This window comes from Ixodes scapularis, unplaced genomic scaffold, assembly GCF_016920785.2.
Source record: "Ixodes scapularis isolate PalLabHiFi unplaced genomic scaffold, ASM1692078v2 PGA_scaffold8__174_contigs__length_109621045, whole genome shotgun sequence".
NCBI lineage: Eukaryota > Metazoa > Arthropoda > Arachnida > Ixodida > Ixodidae > Ixodes > Ixodes scapularis.
Window position 1 is genome coordinate 24,055,902 of NW_024609883.1, and position 15,390 is coordinate 24,071,291.

General features: G+C 46.5%; 1 protein-coding gene across 1 annotated transcript in view; it reads right to left on the reverse strand.

Annotated features, from left to right (window-relative positions):
• Nucleotides 1–15,390, reverse strand: part of LOC115312043 — a 39,676-nt gene that overhangs the window by 8,281 nt on the left and 16,005 nt on the right. The window contains exons 2-4 of the mRNA XM_029970935.3: nt 3,421–3,590; nt 2,690–2,784; nt 2,532–2,603 (exon numbers count right to left, since the gene is read on the reverse strand). Coding sequence (XP_029826795.3) covers nt 2,532–2,603; nt 2,690–2,784; nt 3,421–3,590 — 337 coding nt within the window. The remainder of the gene's footprint in view (nt 1–2,531; nt 2,604–2,689; nt 2,785–3,420; nt 3,591–15,390) is intronic.

Consider the following 15,390-nt stretch of genomic DNA (forward strand, 5'->3'; position numbering starts at 1 on the left):
TTCTTGTTGTTTTACTAGTAATATAATTTATCACTTTTGGGTGCTGTTATCTTACTGATGTAATAAATTATACTGAGATGATAATGATAATAAAATTACTGAATTACGGTTACACCTTTGCTGTATATATACATTTTTTTCGTATAAAAAAACCAGGGTCACGTTTCTTTGTTTTACAAATGAAACAGCACGGAATTGCCTAGCACCGGGAAGGGGGGGTGGGGAGAGAACAATAAACAGACTACAGTAAAGAAGTTATGGACACGCCAGGAAGAAAAAATCACATCAACCGCTGGAAGTTGGAAGCCTGCAATAGTTAATGCCACATAATGATATTGAAACAAAACATCCACCAGCTTAAGCACGAATTCAGAGGGGTAACCTTCGTTCCCGAAACAGCTATGACATCTCTATTCTAAATTTGGTTTTCGGAAGAGGACGAGCAAGATGCGCATACTTTCAACAGAACAGATTCTATAGTTCAGGAGGGGGTACGTGAAGTGCAGGGTAAAAGACTGCTGATAAAACTTAAAGCGATCACAAACCAAATATTTTGTTAATTGTTATGATACTGCCACGCGCCGCACCGGGAGAGCGCTTTCGTGGCCGAATGGTTACCGCGCTTGACTGTCGCGCAGAAGGTCTAGGTTCGATTCCAGTCAGTTGAATGTCTCTTTATTTATTCTTTAGACTTGGCGTTCTCATAAGTTCGAGAACATTCTCGTCTGATCGAGTTCAGAATGTTCTACGTGCCGAAAGTTCTACGCCGAGTGTTCCGGAAACCCTCGACGCACTACTGTTATCTTCTGTTTCCTTTTTGTTTTTGGCGTAAGTTCGGCCCCATTAAACGTTTAGTTTCTTCAGTTATCATTGCCTCATCAATTGTCATTCGTGACAATTGATGAGGTGAAATGCAGCGTTAGAGACTGCTGATAAAACCTAGGGCTATCACAAACCAAATATTTTTTTTTGTGATGATACAAATTTCAGTATATTTTTACTAGCAACAGAACTTGGCAGCCCCCCCCCCCCCTTTTTTTTTTCTGGTTCTTTATTTTTCTTTTCTTCAGTGCGGTATCGTAATAAACGGGAAAAAAGCAAGCAAGCATATCTAGTTTAGCCGTCCTTAACCACCAGAGACAGTGAAGAAGTGAATAATCTTGATTCATCAAGGCTCACCAAAACTAACTAGGAGTCCTCTGGCCAATAAAACCCGCCTCTATTTCCTCGCGATCAGATTCACGATACTTCGGGATTGGTGTAGCAGACTGGAAAAATGGACTATTGCAAAGTATTTTACAGATATGTTCTCTAGATAAAAATCATTAATTGCTCGTTTTATAATTGTATAAAAGTAACAGTCAACTTTCCGAGACGAGGAGGCTGGTCGGTCAGGATGGTGACGAGACGACCGATGATGATGTTCGCCCGATGCAAGTCCCTCGGGAAGTCGAATAAGAAAAAAATATAAAAGTTGTCCGATCCCGCTGGACACATTACGACGTTGGTTGGTTTACGATGGCCAGTGTGGCCACATTTATTTCCAAACAAAACGACAACAAGTCAACAGTAATTTACACTACAGAACTCCCAAAATGAAAACCCATACTTTAGTCGCCCAGTCTCAAGAACCGAATCTACCTGATCCCAAAAGCCGAGTCTCGGAGAATCCCCTCGGTAGCCCTTTTCTAGACTCGTAGGGGCCTCCTTTCCTTCCAGAAACGGACCAATCACTTCAAATTTGCCCATTGTCACGTGGTACACTCTTACCCAATGATCAGCGTGCTGTCAACGTGACTTCCCTCTGACACCTCAACGCTCAAACCCAAATTCTTTGTAGAGTCACTACATGCTTTCTTCGCCGTCTGGCTGGCGCCACCAAGTTAAGTTATTGCGTCGATTCAAAGCGAAGTTTCTACACTAAGCGGCGAAATACGCCGGACACAAGCACACCCGCTTAAAAGCCACAAGTGCGGACAGAAGCCCAAGACAGGGTGTTCCCGCGCCCCAAACTGAAACCCGAGACGTTTCTTAACGACCGGGGTCCGACTCTTCGCCCCCAAGCGCCGTGGCTGCTCGAAGCCCCCCGCGCGTGGAGGCGGACGACGCCCAAAAATGCAGACACGAACATAGGCCGATAAAAAAAAAACAATGCCGACGCAACTGTAGAAAGATAGACTTTTCTAAAACGAATCTTACTTATTTCTAACAAAATCATTCGTTACTTAACAGTAATGTATAATTTTTATTATTTATATATTAAATGTGACTGTTCGTATTGTAACTGCATCGCATGTCAGCTGTATCAGCAAGGCAATTAGTCATGTAATTAAGTTTTAGAATGGAAGTAAACTTGCGCCCTGTGCCGTGAATACGAATGTTGAGTGATGCGTGCAACTGAGGATCCGAAAAAAAGTTTAAATTTCCCGCATTTATAGATTTGTTTTTCAAAAATGATTGGTAGTCAATATTTCCAAGAAGTTTAAGTTTCACTCACCACTACACTGACTTGCGAAGTAGCGTGTACTTACCTGAATGCTTGTCGTAGAAAAGAGCGCAAGTGTTGTTTTCTAACCAAAGTAGATATAGAGCTTGCACGAGTGCTATCGGGGGAAACAAATCGTGCGTTTCTCTTCAAACAAAGCGTGGGAAGGCAGTCATAGTTGGCATTGTAAATAAACTAACATACTTTTCATTCCGTGCATAGATGTAACCGCAGCATAGTCTCTAGGCGTTTCCCCAGTCCAGTCTGTCTCAATGCTCACGCTGTAGTTCGCCTTAAGCCTGAAACAATTTTTTCATTGAACAAACTAGCGGTGCTTCTTTTACCGGATAATTCTTTTTTCTTTCGTGTCCCGGCATCATGTTTAGAATATGACGGCGTAATGTGTGCGCTTAGTAATAATAAGGGTTGAATAAAAAATTGGAGCCGAAGTCTGTCTGGCGCACGTGAAACAATATCTCATATGACACAAAATAGTTCGCAACGATCTTGAAGAAACAATTTTTTTACTTCTTTACTTATTTTAATAATGGTAACAACAGTTTATCATACTTCAAAATTTATATGGCAGTTCCCATATCCCACATAAGCGCACGAGCGGTTGTGTGCGGGGCCCTGGCATCTGGTAATAGGGCTATGTTCAAAACATTCTCTATGCAGAGGCTACGATTTATAATATTGAAAACGTATCCTATATGAGTCACAAGTCCAAAAAAAAAACACGAATATCTCTGACTGCCTCACAAGGAGCCGACTGATGAAAACTCTCCTTCAAGAGAGTCTCAACGGTGGTAAATGTTGATAAAACGTGGACGCTATGCGAGCGCAGCGGTACATGCACTCAATTTAGCAATCTGTCAATCAGAATCTTCTACAGAATCACTTTTTACATAATTGCGGGTTTTGTGACTACATACCAATGCCATCTTCCTTTAGCGTAATAAAGAAAGCGCCTCTCTATTAAAAAGGGCACGTCTGATCTTATCACGCTCACTTCACCACAGTAGGAATCATAACGTGGAAACTCCAAGGGACCTCTTCGGACTGTACTCGCTGCTACGTAATACGTCTTCCTCATTTTGAAGAGCTGCACAAATGAAACACAAAAAATTATTCAGTACGTGCTTAATATGTATCAAAACTTGAAAGCGACAGGACAGTACCCTGTAAAAGAACATGCGATAAAAAAACACTGTAGAAATAGCAGAACTCTAATAAAACCCAGCAGTGTTGGAAGTAAAGCGTTGCAAGCAACGACGTTAGGTGTGGTACACGTTACTCATGTCAGTAACGCAGTAACGTGATCGTTAGATTTCTAAAAAGCTACATAGTAAAGTATTTTTTGTATTAATTAACTATCGTCTTTCAAATTACGTCATATGTTACTCGATATGTTTGATTAACACATTTGTTTTGTTTGTGCTAATTAGTACATTATATCGTATTCTTAAAACTGCACCGAAGATAGAAAATGCCTTCTTTGAGGCATCGTTTCAGAATCCTTCACTGAGACACTAACGTAAACTCAATAGGAATAAAAAAAAAATATTCTTATAGATCTGATAAAGAAATTTGGCAAACACTATGAAGTCCTTATGTAAAAGTTTAATTCTTGTCGAAGTTCGCGTCCGCGGCTCTTTGCTGCCAGACATGAATAAATTTAAAATAACTTAAAAGTAACATTCGTTATATTTTTGTAAATAAATGTATTTTGCTACATTTGGAGGACGATAACGAATCTCGCAACGTCTTTATTTTTCATGAACTCACGTGTAACCCCAGGGCGGCAGGTTTTTCGGCAACTGGGACAGCACTGCAACACAACGTCAAAGAAAGCCCAGCGGCGACAAAAATTGACCACGGCCAAAGTAACGCGTCACAAAAGAACGCAGTGTCAGAACAGAACGGTTACAGACGATGACTTGCAAGATCAGTACAACGCAAAACAGCGTGCTTTAAACCAGTTGGGTCATTCACGAGCGGAGACTTGTGGTGACTCTGTAGATGTCAGTATTCTTTGGCTGCGATGAGCCGCAGATGCGAACTTCACCAACAAGAATTAATCTTTTACTTGAGGACTTTATTGTGTTTTTCTCATTTCTTGTCGAATTTGTAAAATATCTATTTTTTTTTTAATGATTGAATTAACCAACCTTACAGTTAAGGATTGTGAAATGATGTTGCGAAGGCTATATTTACCATTTTCGGCGCCTTTTACAGAAAGTGGATTAATTTGTTTTTAAGCTGAAACAACACAGAAATATTCATCGAATGAAAAGTATCGAGTACCAAGTACCGTATATTTTTGTAGGAAGTGTTGGTCAGTGTTCATCAGTGAACTTTAAAAACCAGACAATTCCATCTATATTTCGTGTTTCTTTCAAAATCACACCCCTCAAAACACCTCTCCATTTTGTTTGTTCTTAAGCTTTTTTTTATATACAGACACGAGATTTAGAGAAGCAAGGCACAAGGCATAATTTCTCTGCCGGATGAGGCCCTGCTACGCGTTTGCATTGCTCAGTGGGCAACAACAAAAACATCAAAGGGGCAAAAAAAGAAAAAGCAGGAAATACAAGAAACATGACAATGCAATAACATTTCGTTACAAAAACGCAAGACCGTAATATGCACAACGGTTGCTTAAAATATTTTTCCGGGATTTTTAAAATGAAATGTGCACGAGGTACAATGTCTAGCGATATGAGCTGGAATGCAGGAGTGATGACCAACCAGTACAGCCCTCGCAATCTAGCGGGCAGTGAGCCAAGCCACCAAGCAGCGAAGCGGCAGCGTTGCAACGCCACCAAGCTACAGCGCAGTGCTGCGGAATGGGCACCCCCATTCCATTCCAATTTCATTCCGGGGAATTAAAGTTTTCGATAATTCAATTCCTTTCAATTCCTAGGAATTGAGACACTGAGCCCATTCCCACTCCTGGAATGGCTGAATCGTTCCATTTCATTCCTTTAATTCCTAAACGTAAAAATGGGCACTTGACAGCTACATTTTGTTGCCGGCATAAGCAGCATAAAGCCGACATTATGAAATGCAGATACAATTGAAACAAAAATGCTAAATTCCTCAAAAAAGCACTGACTTTTACGAAGCGGACCACTGGTGGCAGAAAGTGTTTATTTAAAATGTACTGCAAACACCGAGAAAGCCCCTTGCTATGTCGATGCTTGTTTAAGGCATCGGTATCGCGACCACATGGCTCGCAATAAACAGCTAAACTTAAATCCACTCATTTTCTTTTCTTTTTTAAACTTTTTTTTTTTGCATTTGACTTTTAAGACATACGCGGCCAGCGTGTTTTTTTCATAAGACCATAAAAAATATCCAGTTCGTGCGTGGCGCAGGAATAAGCTATATTACTGTATTCTTCAAATACAGCAACACGGCTAGTACACTGCTGGAAGCGACTCCATGCATAGCCGCAGAACACATCCTCTGACAAAATGCAACCTCTGCGGCACAGCACGAGGGACCGTGTAGACCATGTCACGACACCTGTTTTAAAACGCATCACGCTTGCTTTACGAATCTCGATATTTCTTATCATATTCAATTCAATTTTTGGCTGGCTCGCCTGCCCTTTTCCACCCTTCGCATACTCATTCTCGTGTTTCCTCTTCAGATGGCGAATAAAGCTCGATGATATACGCCGACTGCACGTTGTATAGTTTCGTTACACAACTTTCAGCGTGCAGCTTGTTTATTTTCTTCTCGACTAATGTAGAAAAATGTCTTCTACGATGCCATGACTCGATCTGTATTTATCTTGTCTTCTCGTCCGAATTGTGATGCTCCTCTTCGCGCTGATCGAGTGGCGGGTTCAGGCAGCAGACGGTACCAACCGATTCATTCTTCTTCCTCGGTGTCGGTTGTTCGCGTAGTGGCGACGGGTCGGGAAATGAGCGTTGACAAAGCTCTTCACATCAAGATGCAATTAACGGGGTAATACCGCACCGCTCGAATTGACATTCCCCGTGTTTCCTCATCAACACCGTCCAACTGACTTCTCACCGCCTCAAATAGGGTCCAGGACAAGGAGCACGAATGCAGGCAGGACACCCGAGACGCGCGGAAGCCAAAACCTCAGTGGCAGCTAGCACCCAGCTCTCCTTCTCAGTTGCCCTCACAGCAACGGTCGTGCCTTGTCAGGCGCGGGACGGTCTTTCTGGAGGTCTAGTCAGTTCGGTCACACCAAGAGCGGCGACGATGGTCTACTTCACCTTACGATGGACCTCAACAGACAGCACGAGAGCCATCGAAACCAATCCAGTGCTTTCTGAGTGTCGCGTGACCCTGCAGTCCGCTCACGGTGCTGGATTGCGAGGGTTACTCGTAGGGTCCGCAGCGGTCCATCGCAAGGTGAAACGAAGTTTGCAGAGACTAAAGTCAAAGAAAATGAGCGGGAATCCGCTAGCTTGCTTGTAATCCCAACCCACTAAAACATATAACACAAAAAAACAAGCATCGGAACAAAGACCAAGTAGTAGTCGGACATACACTAGAAATGCAGTACAAAAAAAACAAGCCTCGGAGCAAGGCGCAAGGGAGAAGAGGGAACTGAATCACGCTTTGTTTTAATGCCGAAGCAAACCCACATTTCGCACTTCAAAGGAGTGCGCACGAATGAACGTGGAAGGCAGCAGGGTTGCCTGCCTGCTAAACAACGCGACCCGAACTATAAAGGAACAATACCTGATCATCTTTCGACGGCGCGCGAGTCAACGGGTTATCAGAGCTCTGCGAGTTATGAGTCGCTTCCGCTCCCAGATCTCAGTCTGTGCGCGCGCGTGCATTCTACAAACCCTTGCAACAACAACAACAACAAAAGAATGACAAGAAGTACGATGGGGAGTTGTGCATGGCGGTTTCTTTCTTTGCCGCTCCCTTTTCTTTTGCTTGGTGCTTGGTTTCTTGTTTCGCTCTCGTGTAACGCCATCGAAGCCCGACGCTTGTGCGTCCGTGAAAGTCACCACGTTGCCCCCCTTTCCCCCTTTGATCTTTGCTTTGACGCTTTTTTTTTTGAATTGCATTTTTTTTTTTGCGTATAAGTTTGTTAGGGCTTCTCACAGGCTAGCAGTTTCCCGTTAAAGGCCGACCTACAAAACCATTTTCCGCGAGTAAAGAGATTTCCTCCTTGCCACCCAGAAAGGAGGAAACCCATTCTCCTTTTCACAGAGACTAGCTTCAGGACCCGCGCTTTTCAGGGGAGGAGGAGGAAGGAGTGCGAGAGGGGAGGGAGCGAAGGTTGTTGGGGAGCACTTTCCTACCCTGCGGAAAATGGTTTTGTAAGTCGGCCTTTAAATTATATTTCTGAGCAACTGACTCACTGACTGGCACGCTTTAGCTGACCGTAAACACTAAAGAAAACAAAGAAAGAAGAAGAACCCTGCCCATTCCATTCCCATTCTATTCCGGGCAAAAGGCACTTAATTCCATTCCCATTCCATTCCCCTCAACGTTGCCGCCATTCCATTCCCATTCCATTCCGGGGTCGTGAAAATGCGGAATGATTCCGGAATCATTCCAACTCTGGAGTGGCAACTCCACAACACTGCTACAGTGACCATTTATTTCATCCTCAAAATGAATGGGCTGGTCGTTGATTAAAATTTTTAAACCGATTAATCACCACCCTTTAATCGATTAATTAATCGCTTAGTCGGTTCCGTTGATTATTTCTTTTAATAATATATGAAAAATAATTAGGCAACTCGTCTTGTCTTTGAAGGTTTAATTTACTCTTTGTACACGGTGGAAAGCACATTTACAATTGAGGATACATATAGTCCAACGCAGGCACGTAGCCAGGATTTTACTTCGGGGGGGGGGGGGGGGCGGGGCGGGGGGAGGGGGGGGGCCTCCCACGACAAAATGCTGTTTGGGGGGAGGGAGGAGAGGGGGCCCTAGCAAAATGAAATATTGCGAGGGGGGGGGGGGCCGGGCCCCGTGCCACACCCCCCCCCCCCCCCCCCCCCCCTGGCTACGTGCCTGGTTCAACGATTCAAAGACATATTTTGATTCCAGCTCCGAAGACAAAGTTTGTCCACATTCTTCGGCAGAAGCGAGTGTCTTTGTTAGTTCAGGATCATGCCTGCTGCGCTGAAGAGACGCTCACGCGGCGTTGAGGTGGCTGGGACGCATGTCCACATTCTTCGGCAGAAGCGAGTGTCTTTGTTATTTCAGGATCATGCCTGCTGCGCTGAAGAGACGCTCACGCGGCGTTGAGGTGGCTGGGACGCATGTCCACATTCTTCGGCAGAAGCGAGTGTCTTTGTTAGTTCAGGATCATGCCTGCTGCGCTGAAGAGACGCTCACGCGGCGTTGAGGTGGCTGGGACGCATGTCCACATTCTTCGGCAGAAGCGAGTGTCTTTGTTAGTTCAGGATCATGCCTGCTGCGCTGAAGAGACGCTCACGCGGCGTTGAGGTGGCTGGGACGCATGTCCACATTCTTCGGCAGAAGCGAGTGTCTTTGTTAGTTCAGGATCATGCCTGCTGCGCTGAAGAGACGCTGACGCGGCGTTGAGGTGGCTGGGACACATGTCCACATTCTTCGGCAGAAGCGAGTGTCTTTGTTAGTTCAGGATCATGCCTGCTGCGCTGAAGAGACGCTCACGCGGCGTTGAGGTGGCTGGGACGCATGTCCACATTCTTCGGCAGAAGCGAGTGTCTTTGTTAGTTCAGGATCATGCCTGCTGCGCTGAAGAGACGCTCACGCGGCGTTGAGGTGGCTGGGACGCATGTCCATATTCTTCGGCAGAAGCGAGTGTCTTTGTTAGTTCAGGATCATGCCTGCTGCGCTGAAGAGACGCTCACGCGGCGTTGAGGTGGCTGGGACGCATGTCCACATTCTTCGGCAGAAGCGAGTGTCTTTGTTAGTTCAGGATCATGCCTGCTGCGCTGAAGAGACGCTCACGCGGCGTTGAGGTGGCTGGGACACATGTCCACATTCTTCGGCAGAAGCGAGTGTCTTTGTTAGTTCAGGATCATGCCTGCTGCGCTGAAGAGACGCTCACGCGGCGTTGAGGTGGCTGGGACGCATGTCCACATTCTTCGGCAGAAGCGAGTGTCTTTGTTAGTTCAGGATCATGCCTGCTGCGCTGAAGAGACGCTCACGCGGCGTTGAGGTGGCTGGGACGCATGTCCACATTCTTCGGCAGAAGCGAGTGTCTTTGTTAGTTCAGGATCATGCCTGCTGCGCTGAAGAGACGCTCACGCGGCGTTGAGGTGGCTGGGACGCATGTCCACATCCTTCGGCAGAAGCGAGTGTCTTTGTTAGTTCAGGATCATGCCTGCTGCGCTGAAGAGACGCTCACGCGGCGTTGAGGTGGCTGGGACGCATGTCCACATTCTTCGGCAGAAGCGAGTGTCTTTGTTAGTTCAGGATCATGCCTGCTGCGCTGAAGAGACGCTCACGCGGCGTTGAGGTGGCTGGGACGCATGTCCACATTCTTCGGCAGAAGCGAGTGTCTTTGTTAGTTCAGGATCATGCCTGCTGCGCTGAAGAGACGCTCACGCGGCGTTGAGGTGGCTGGGACGCACATCACCCTCTTAGCGATTGTCACTATATATATATATATATATATATATATAGATACAGGTATGGGCAAAATACATGCAAATATGTATCGAAATACAAACACAAAATATTTCCTTGAAAATGTATTTAACTTCAAATCTAATTACATTTCCAAAAAAGCATTGAAGTACAAGATACAAATACAACCAAATGTATTTGGTCTCCTCCAAATACTTTTCCAAATACATTCCTCAAAATTTGCGTCAGCAACTTCAGCGCACCTGCAACGGGTTTCTGGGTATCTCATTTTAATTTTGCACCGCACTCGGGAGTTAGTGTGCGAGGCTCTAGTAACGTAATAGAAATATAATCACAAAAAATGTAGTCAGCTTGGACGTAATAGGTAAAGAAAGCTACAGAGCTTCAGGCAGCTTTTTTTGTCGATTACATTTTGGTATAGACCAACAAAGAACCAAGACGACCAAGACTCGCACCACTAGCTAGAGAATTCTTTATAGTTGCAACTCGTACCAGTTACGAAAATCTGGACGACCCGCGCATTTAGAATGTTCCAGGCGCAAATATGGGTGGAAATCAGGCTGGAAAGCATAACAAGTTGTCACAGGCACTTGTTTAGCCAGTCTGCCTGTGAACATCGATTTCGTCACTATTCTTGCCCCGGACTAGCACCGTAATGACGGAGTCGCTAAATGCTTGTGCTTGATTGAGAGACACTGCATTCGGTGCAGAACATAGTTTTCTTCCTGCTCTGGACACGTCATAGGATGAGCAAAATGAGTCGTGACAATAAATTTGAGGGATGTATTTTCGCCCACAAAATTGTATTTAATTACAATTGTATTTGAAATACCCACGTCAAATACATTACCCAATTTGTAAGCAAATACGAATGCAGAATACACAAAGTATTTGAAATACGTATTTCAAATACTTGTATTTGAAATACTGCCCATCCCTATATATATATATATATATATATGTAACAAGGTCCGTCGTCATTCCAGCCATAAAGCTGCTGAAGAATAAAATGGGAATAAACGACTGTGACCCCGCCTTCATCTGCCGCTTCAAGGCCATGCTGGTATATATATATATATATATATATATAGCTCGGGAAGGAGAGAGCCGTGCGCTCGCCACCACTGCAACGGGTCCAGGCCATCGTCTGTTACTTCTGGCATTGAACGATGAAGTGTCGCTTCGCAGGAGACAGTGGCTTTTTCACTTTCTTCCGAAAAGGCGTACTTTCTCCTTTTCTTTTGTGTGATGACGCAATGAGTGTCCGGCGACATATGTGCCAGCTGGGAAAGCCCTTACCACACTTGTTCTCGGCGATCTTTGTCTATGCAAGCGAGGCTCTTGAACCGAAGGTCGAGACACGTCGCCATCCCGTAATCGTTGTAGTGCGGCCACGCGCTCAGCCTCTCATCGATTGTATCCACCAGCATGGCCTTGAAGCGGCAGATGAAGGCGGGGTCACAGTCGTTTATTCTCATTTTATTCTTCAGCAGCTGTATGACTGGAATGACGACGGACCTTGTTACATAATCGCCTCCTCCAAGAAGCTTCGCTACCTCAAGGAGGGGTCTGAAAGCCTCCCGAAGTTGTTCTAGCACCTCCCAGACGACGTCTGTGAAGCGGAAAATTCAGTCGCTTTGCTTGCACTGTCGTCCACCGTGGCGCGGAGCAAGGGCTCCTTCAGTTCGAGCATGCTGTTTATCATTATGTAGGTGCTATCCCATTGCGTGGCGATATCTTGCTGAAGCTTTTTTTTTCTTACCCCACCAGGGGGCCACGCAGTTCACACGCACCTCGCATGAGCTTCTCTTTTTCGACCGTTCATGGCTGCCCAAGTGCACTTATAACCGTTAAATAGTTATTAACGGCTTTCTACAACCACGCCCGTCACGTTGATATCATTCACGTTGACCTCGAGCCACTTATTCGGCCACAATCGCCCTTTGAAGAACCGACCACGCCGACAGCCACCGCCAGGCCTACTACCGCCCCACCCAGATGGCTGCCGCCGCCTCCTCGCTGGTGCTCTTATTGCATAACCAAGCCTCAGCTGCCGCTCTGCTCCCGGCGCACAATCACACCGAATCTGCTGACACGCACACGACTACGGGAAACCCTATGGAATTCTACGCGCTCAGCGGACGCACAATTCCGCCCCTCAGCCCCTGGCAGCAAATACTACGAGAGCGCCGCAACTTCAAACAAGCAGCAACCACACCCCCGCATCCTGCACCCCGCACTCAGCCGACCTCTCCACGAACCACACCGGTGCCTCGACTCCCCGATACAGACAATGCAATCATGTATACCGACCTCGCAAAGGACTCCGTGTAGCTGCTTGGAACGACCGGCAAATTACCCAAAGCATACAACAGGCAAGTAAGATCCCCGACCACGCGTTCAACGCCTACGTGGCAATAAAACCCCAAGCATCGCATAATCTCATTGTCGCAAGCACGCCCGACGAAAACTGCACCACGGCACTCAGTGAAATCTCCGCGCTGCAACTGGGCGCAACAACACACGAATTCCTACTACACCTAAAGCGACTTCCAGGTTCGGTTCGTGGCGTGATTCACGTACTGAACCAGGACACCACCACGGAACAACTACCGTACATTCTCGCACCCAACAGACCCCGTACACTGCATGCACGAATGCTGGGAGCCTCAACTTCTGCAGTAGTAGATTTCGAAGGACCGCATGTGCCGTTTAACATCAAAGCCTAGGGCCTCTTCAAACGATGCCGCCCGTATCGACAAACTGTGCAATGCTGCTCTTGGTGTGGTGACCTTGGACACAGACGGGACGTTTTTCCTACTTCTGATACGCTTGTATGTGCCCTGTGCATCACCAAAAACCCCACGCCTGACGATGACTGTGTACCCACGTGCCAACTCTGAGGTCTGTGTCACCCCACGGCCAGCAGAACTGCCGCGAAAAATTCCGCCCATCGCCCGCACCCCTGCGTGATCGAGAACGTGCATCCCCAAGCACCAGACCTTCCACCCCCCCCCCCCCCCTTTAACCCGCCCAACTCCCCATCTTAGTCAACGCCCACTCAACGCAACACCAGGTGAGCTGGTCAGCTGTTGTCGCCTCCCCACTCACTACTTTTGACCAATTTCCCCCCTTGCCCACACATTCCACCCCACCCACTACCTCGGTTCCCCACCCCTCCATCCACACTCTCGAAGAAGGAAACGCGCTCCTAGTCCGACAACTGGAAGCTACTGAAAAAAGCACTGCAGCCCATTGAACAACGTATTGAGCAGCTACTAACCCAAATGGAACTCATAACATCATCACGTGCCTCTTCTGCTCCGCAAATACCCCTTTCCTCACTGGCTGCCGACACACATGACCTACTCCCTCGGACACGCCTCGAATAAGGCGCCTAGAACGCCTTATACATGACATGGGCAACTAGATCAACCCCCGTTTTGCTGCCGTAGAACGACGCTTCGAAGACATCGTAGAAACCAAACGCAAAGCCCACAAAAAACCCAAGCACCGCAACGCACCGCAAGACCCCGACAATACGGGGCACACCATCCTATCTGACAATGACACTTTCCAATCCACCTAAGGACGACTCAGGGCATCCACCCGCGCCCCGCGCTATCCCTATGGAAATGGAACTGTCGATCGTACCGAAGAAAACAGGCCTCACCCTTTTCACTTACACAGCAGCACTCACCTGACATCATTTTCCTACAAGAAACTGACACCAACCACATTACATTACGAGGATACACATCATAAACCACAGACCCCACATCCAGAAACCCGATCCTAGTCCAGACTACCCAAACGGTCCAACCACATACCCTACCCACTATAACAGACTACACATTCATCGAACTGCTGCCCCACAAGAAGACACATACCAGCCTCTATATTCTAAACATATACAGCTCCCCCACCTACCCCTCTCTGAAATAGACCACCTACTAACATACGTATGACAACGCACCAAAGTTGCAAACTTGTTGTCCTATGAGACCTCACGCTCCACACACAGCCTTGAGCTATCTCAGAAACAACCGAAAAGGCATTCAACTACAAGAAGCCGCAAAACGAAATCATTTCCACCTCTGCAATACCCCCTCCCCCACCCGCATCGGACACAGGGTTTCAAGAAACACCTCTTCACCTATAACATCAAAGACGTCACGTGGTCCTGCCTGAAAGAAACCTTAGGCAGCGAACACTACATTATTCAACTTCAAATCCCCCACCGCAAAAACAGTTAGCAGCGAATTGGCACGGCTTGACTAACCAACTGTGAAAAAGTTCGAGAAAACTCCCCCACCGACCCAATTGACAATATAGAAGAATGGACCACCCAGCTCCTTGGAGAAGCCGTCAAACACACCAAATAATTACCGCTAACTCAAGACAACCCAGCCATTGATGCTCACCTCATCCACCTCTGGGACGCCCGAAACGGACTCCTTAAACGATGGAAAGCACGCAAAACAAACCGTAAGCTGCAGCTCCGCATTGCCAAACTAACCCTCAAAGCAGAACCTACGCCTGCCATTTAAGCCAACAAAACTGCTCTCAATTCTGCAATAAACTCCAAGAAACACTGGGAACCCGTCGCACCTGGCACCTACCCCGCTCCTTCATGGGGACAAAAGAATCCAAGTCAACTACGGCTCACCAACTTCGAAGACTTTTACACAACCACCCAGGCACTGAGCAAAACCTCATAGAAGAACTTGAACAACTCCTCGAAGCAACATCGTCAAACCTACCGCAAGTTCTCTCACCATAAACTGGTACCCCCAATGCCGAACTAGATTGACCTTTCTCAATCGCCGAAATCGAAGCCGCAGTGCACAACCTTACAAGAAACACTACTCCGGGAGAAGTCAAAATTCTAAACAAACTACTTCGAAACCTCGACGCAACAGCCCTTGAAAACCTACTATAACACGTCAACAATGATTGGACAGCTGGTTCTCTAACCCCACAATCTAAACACGCGAATATAACTCTCATACCTAAACCGGGAAATCCCCTAAACCCCAAAAATCTACGACCCATCTCCCTGACATACTGTGTGGGAAAACTCCTAGAACATATGGTCAACGACCGACTTCCACCCCACATCGAGGAAAACGGTTACTTCCCGGATACGATGTATGGATTCCGTCCACATTTTTAAACCCAAAATGTTCTTTTTGAACTGAAAGAAGGCATCATAGACAAACTAACAAATCACCACAAATTCTCGATCCTAGCGCTACACATCAAAGGAGCATTTGACAACATAACGCACGAAGCAATCCTTCAGGGTCTCG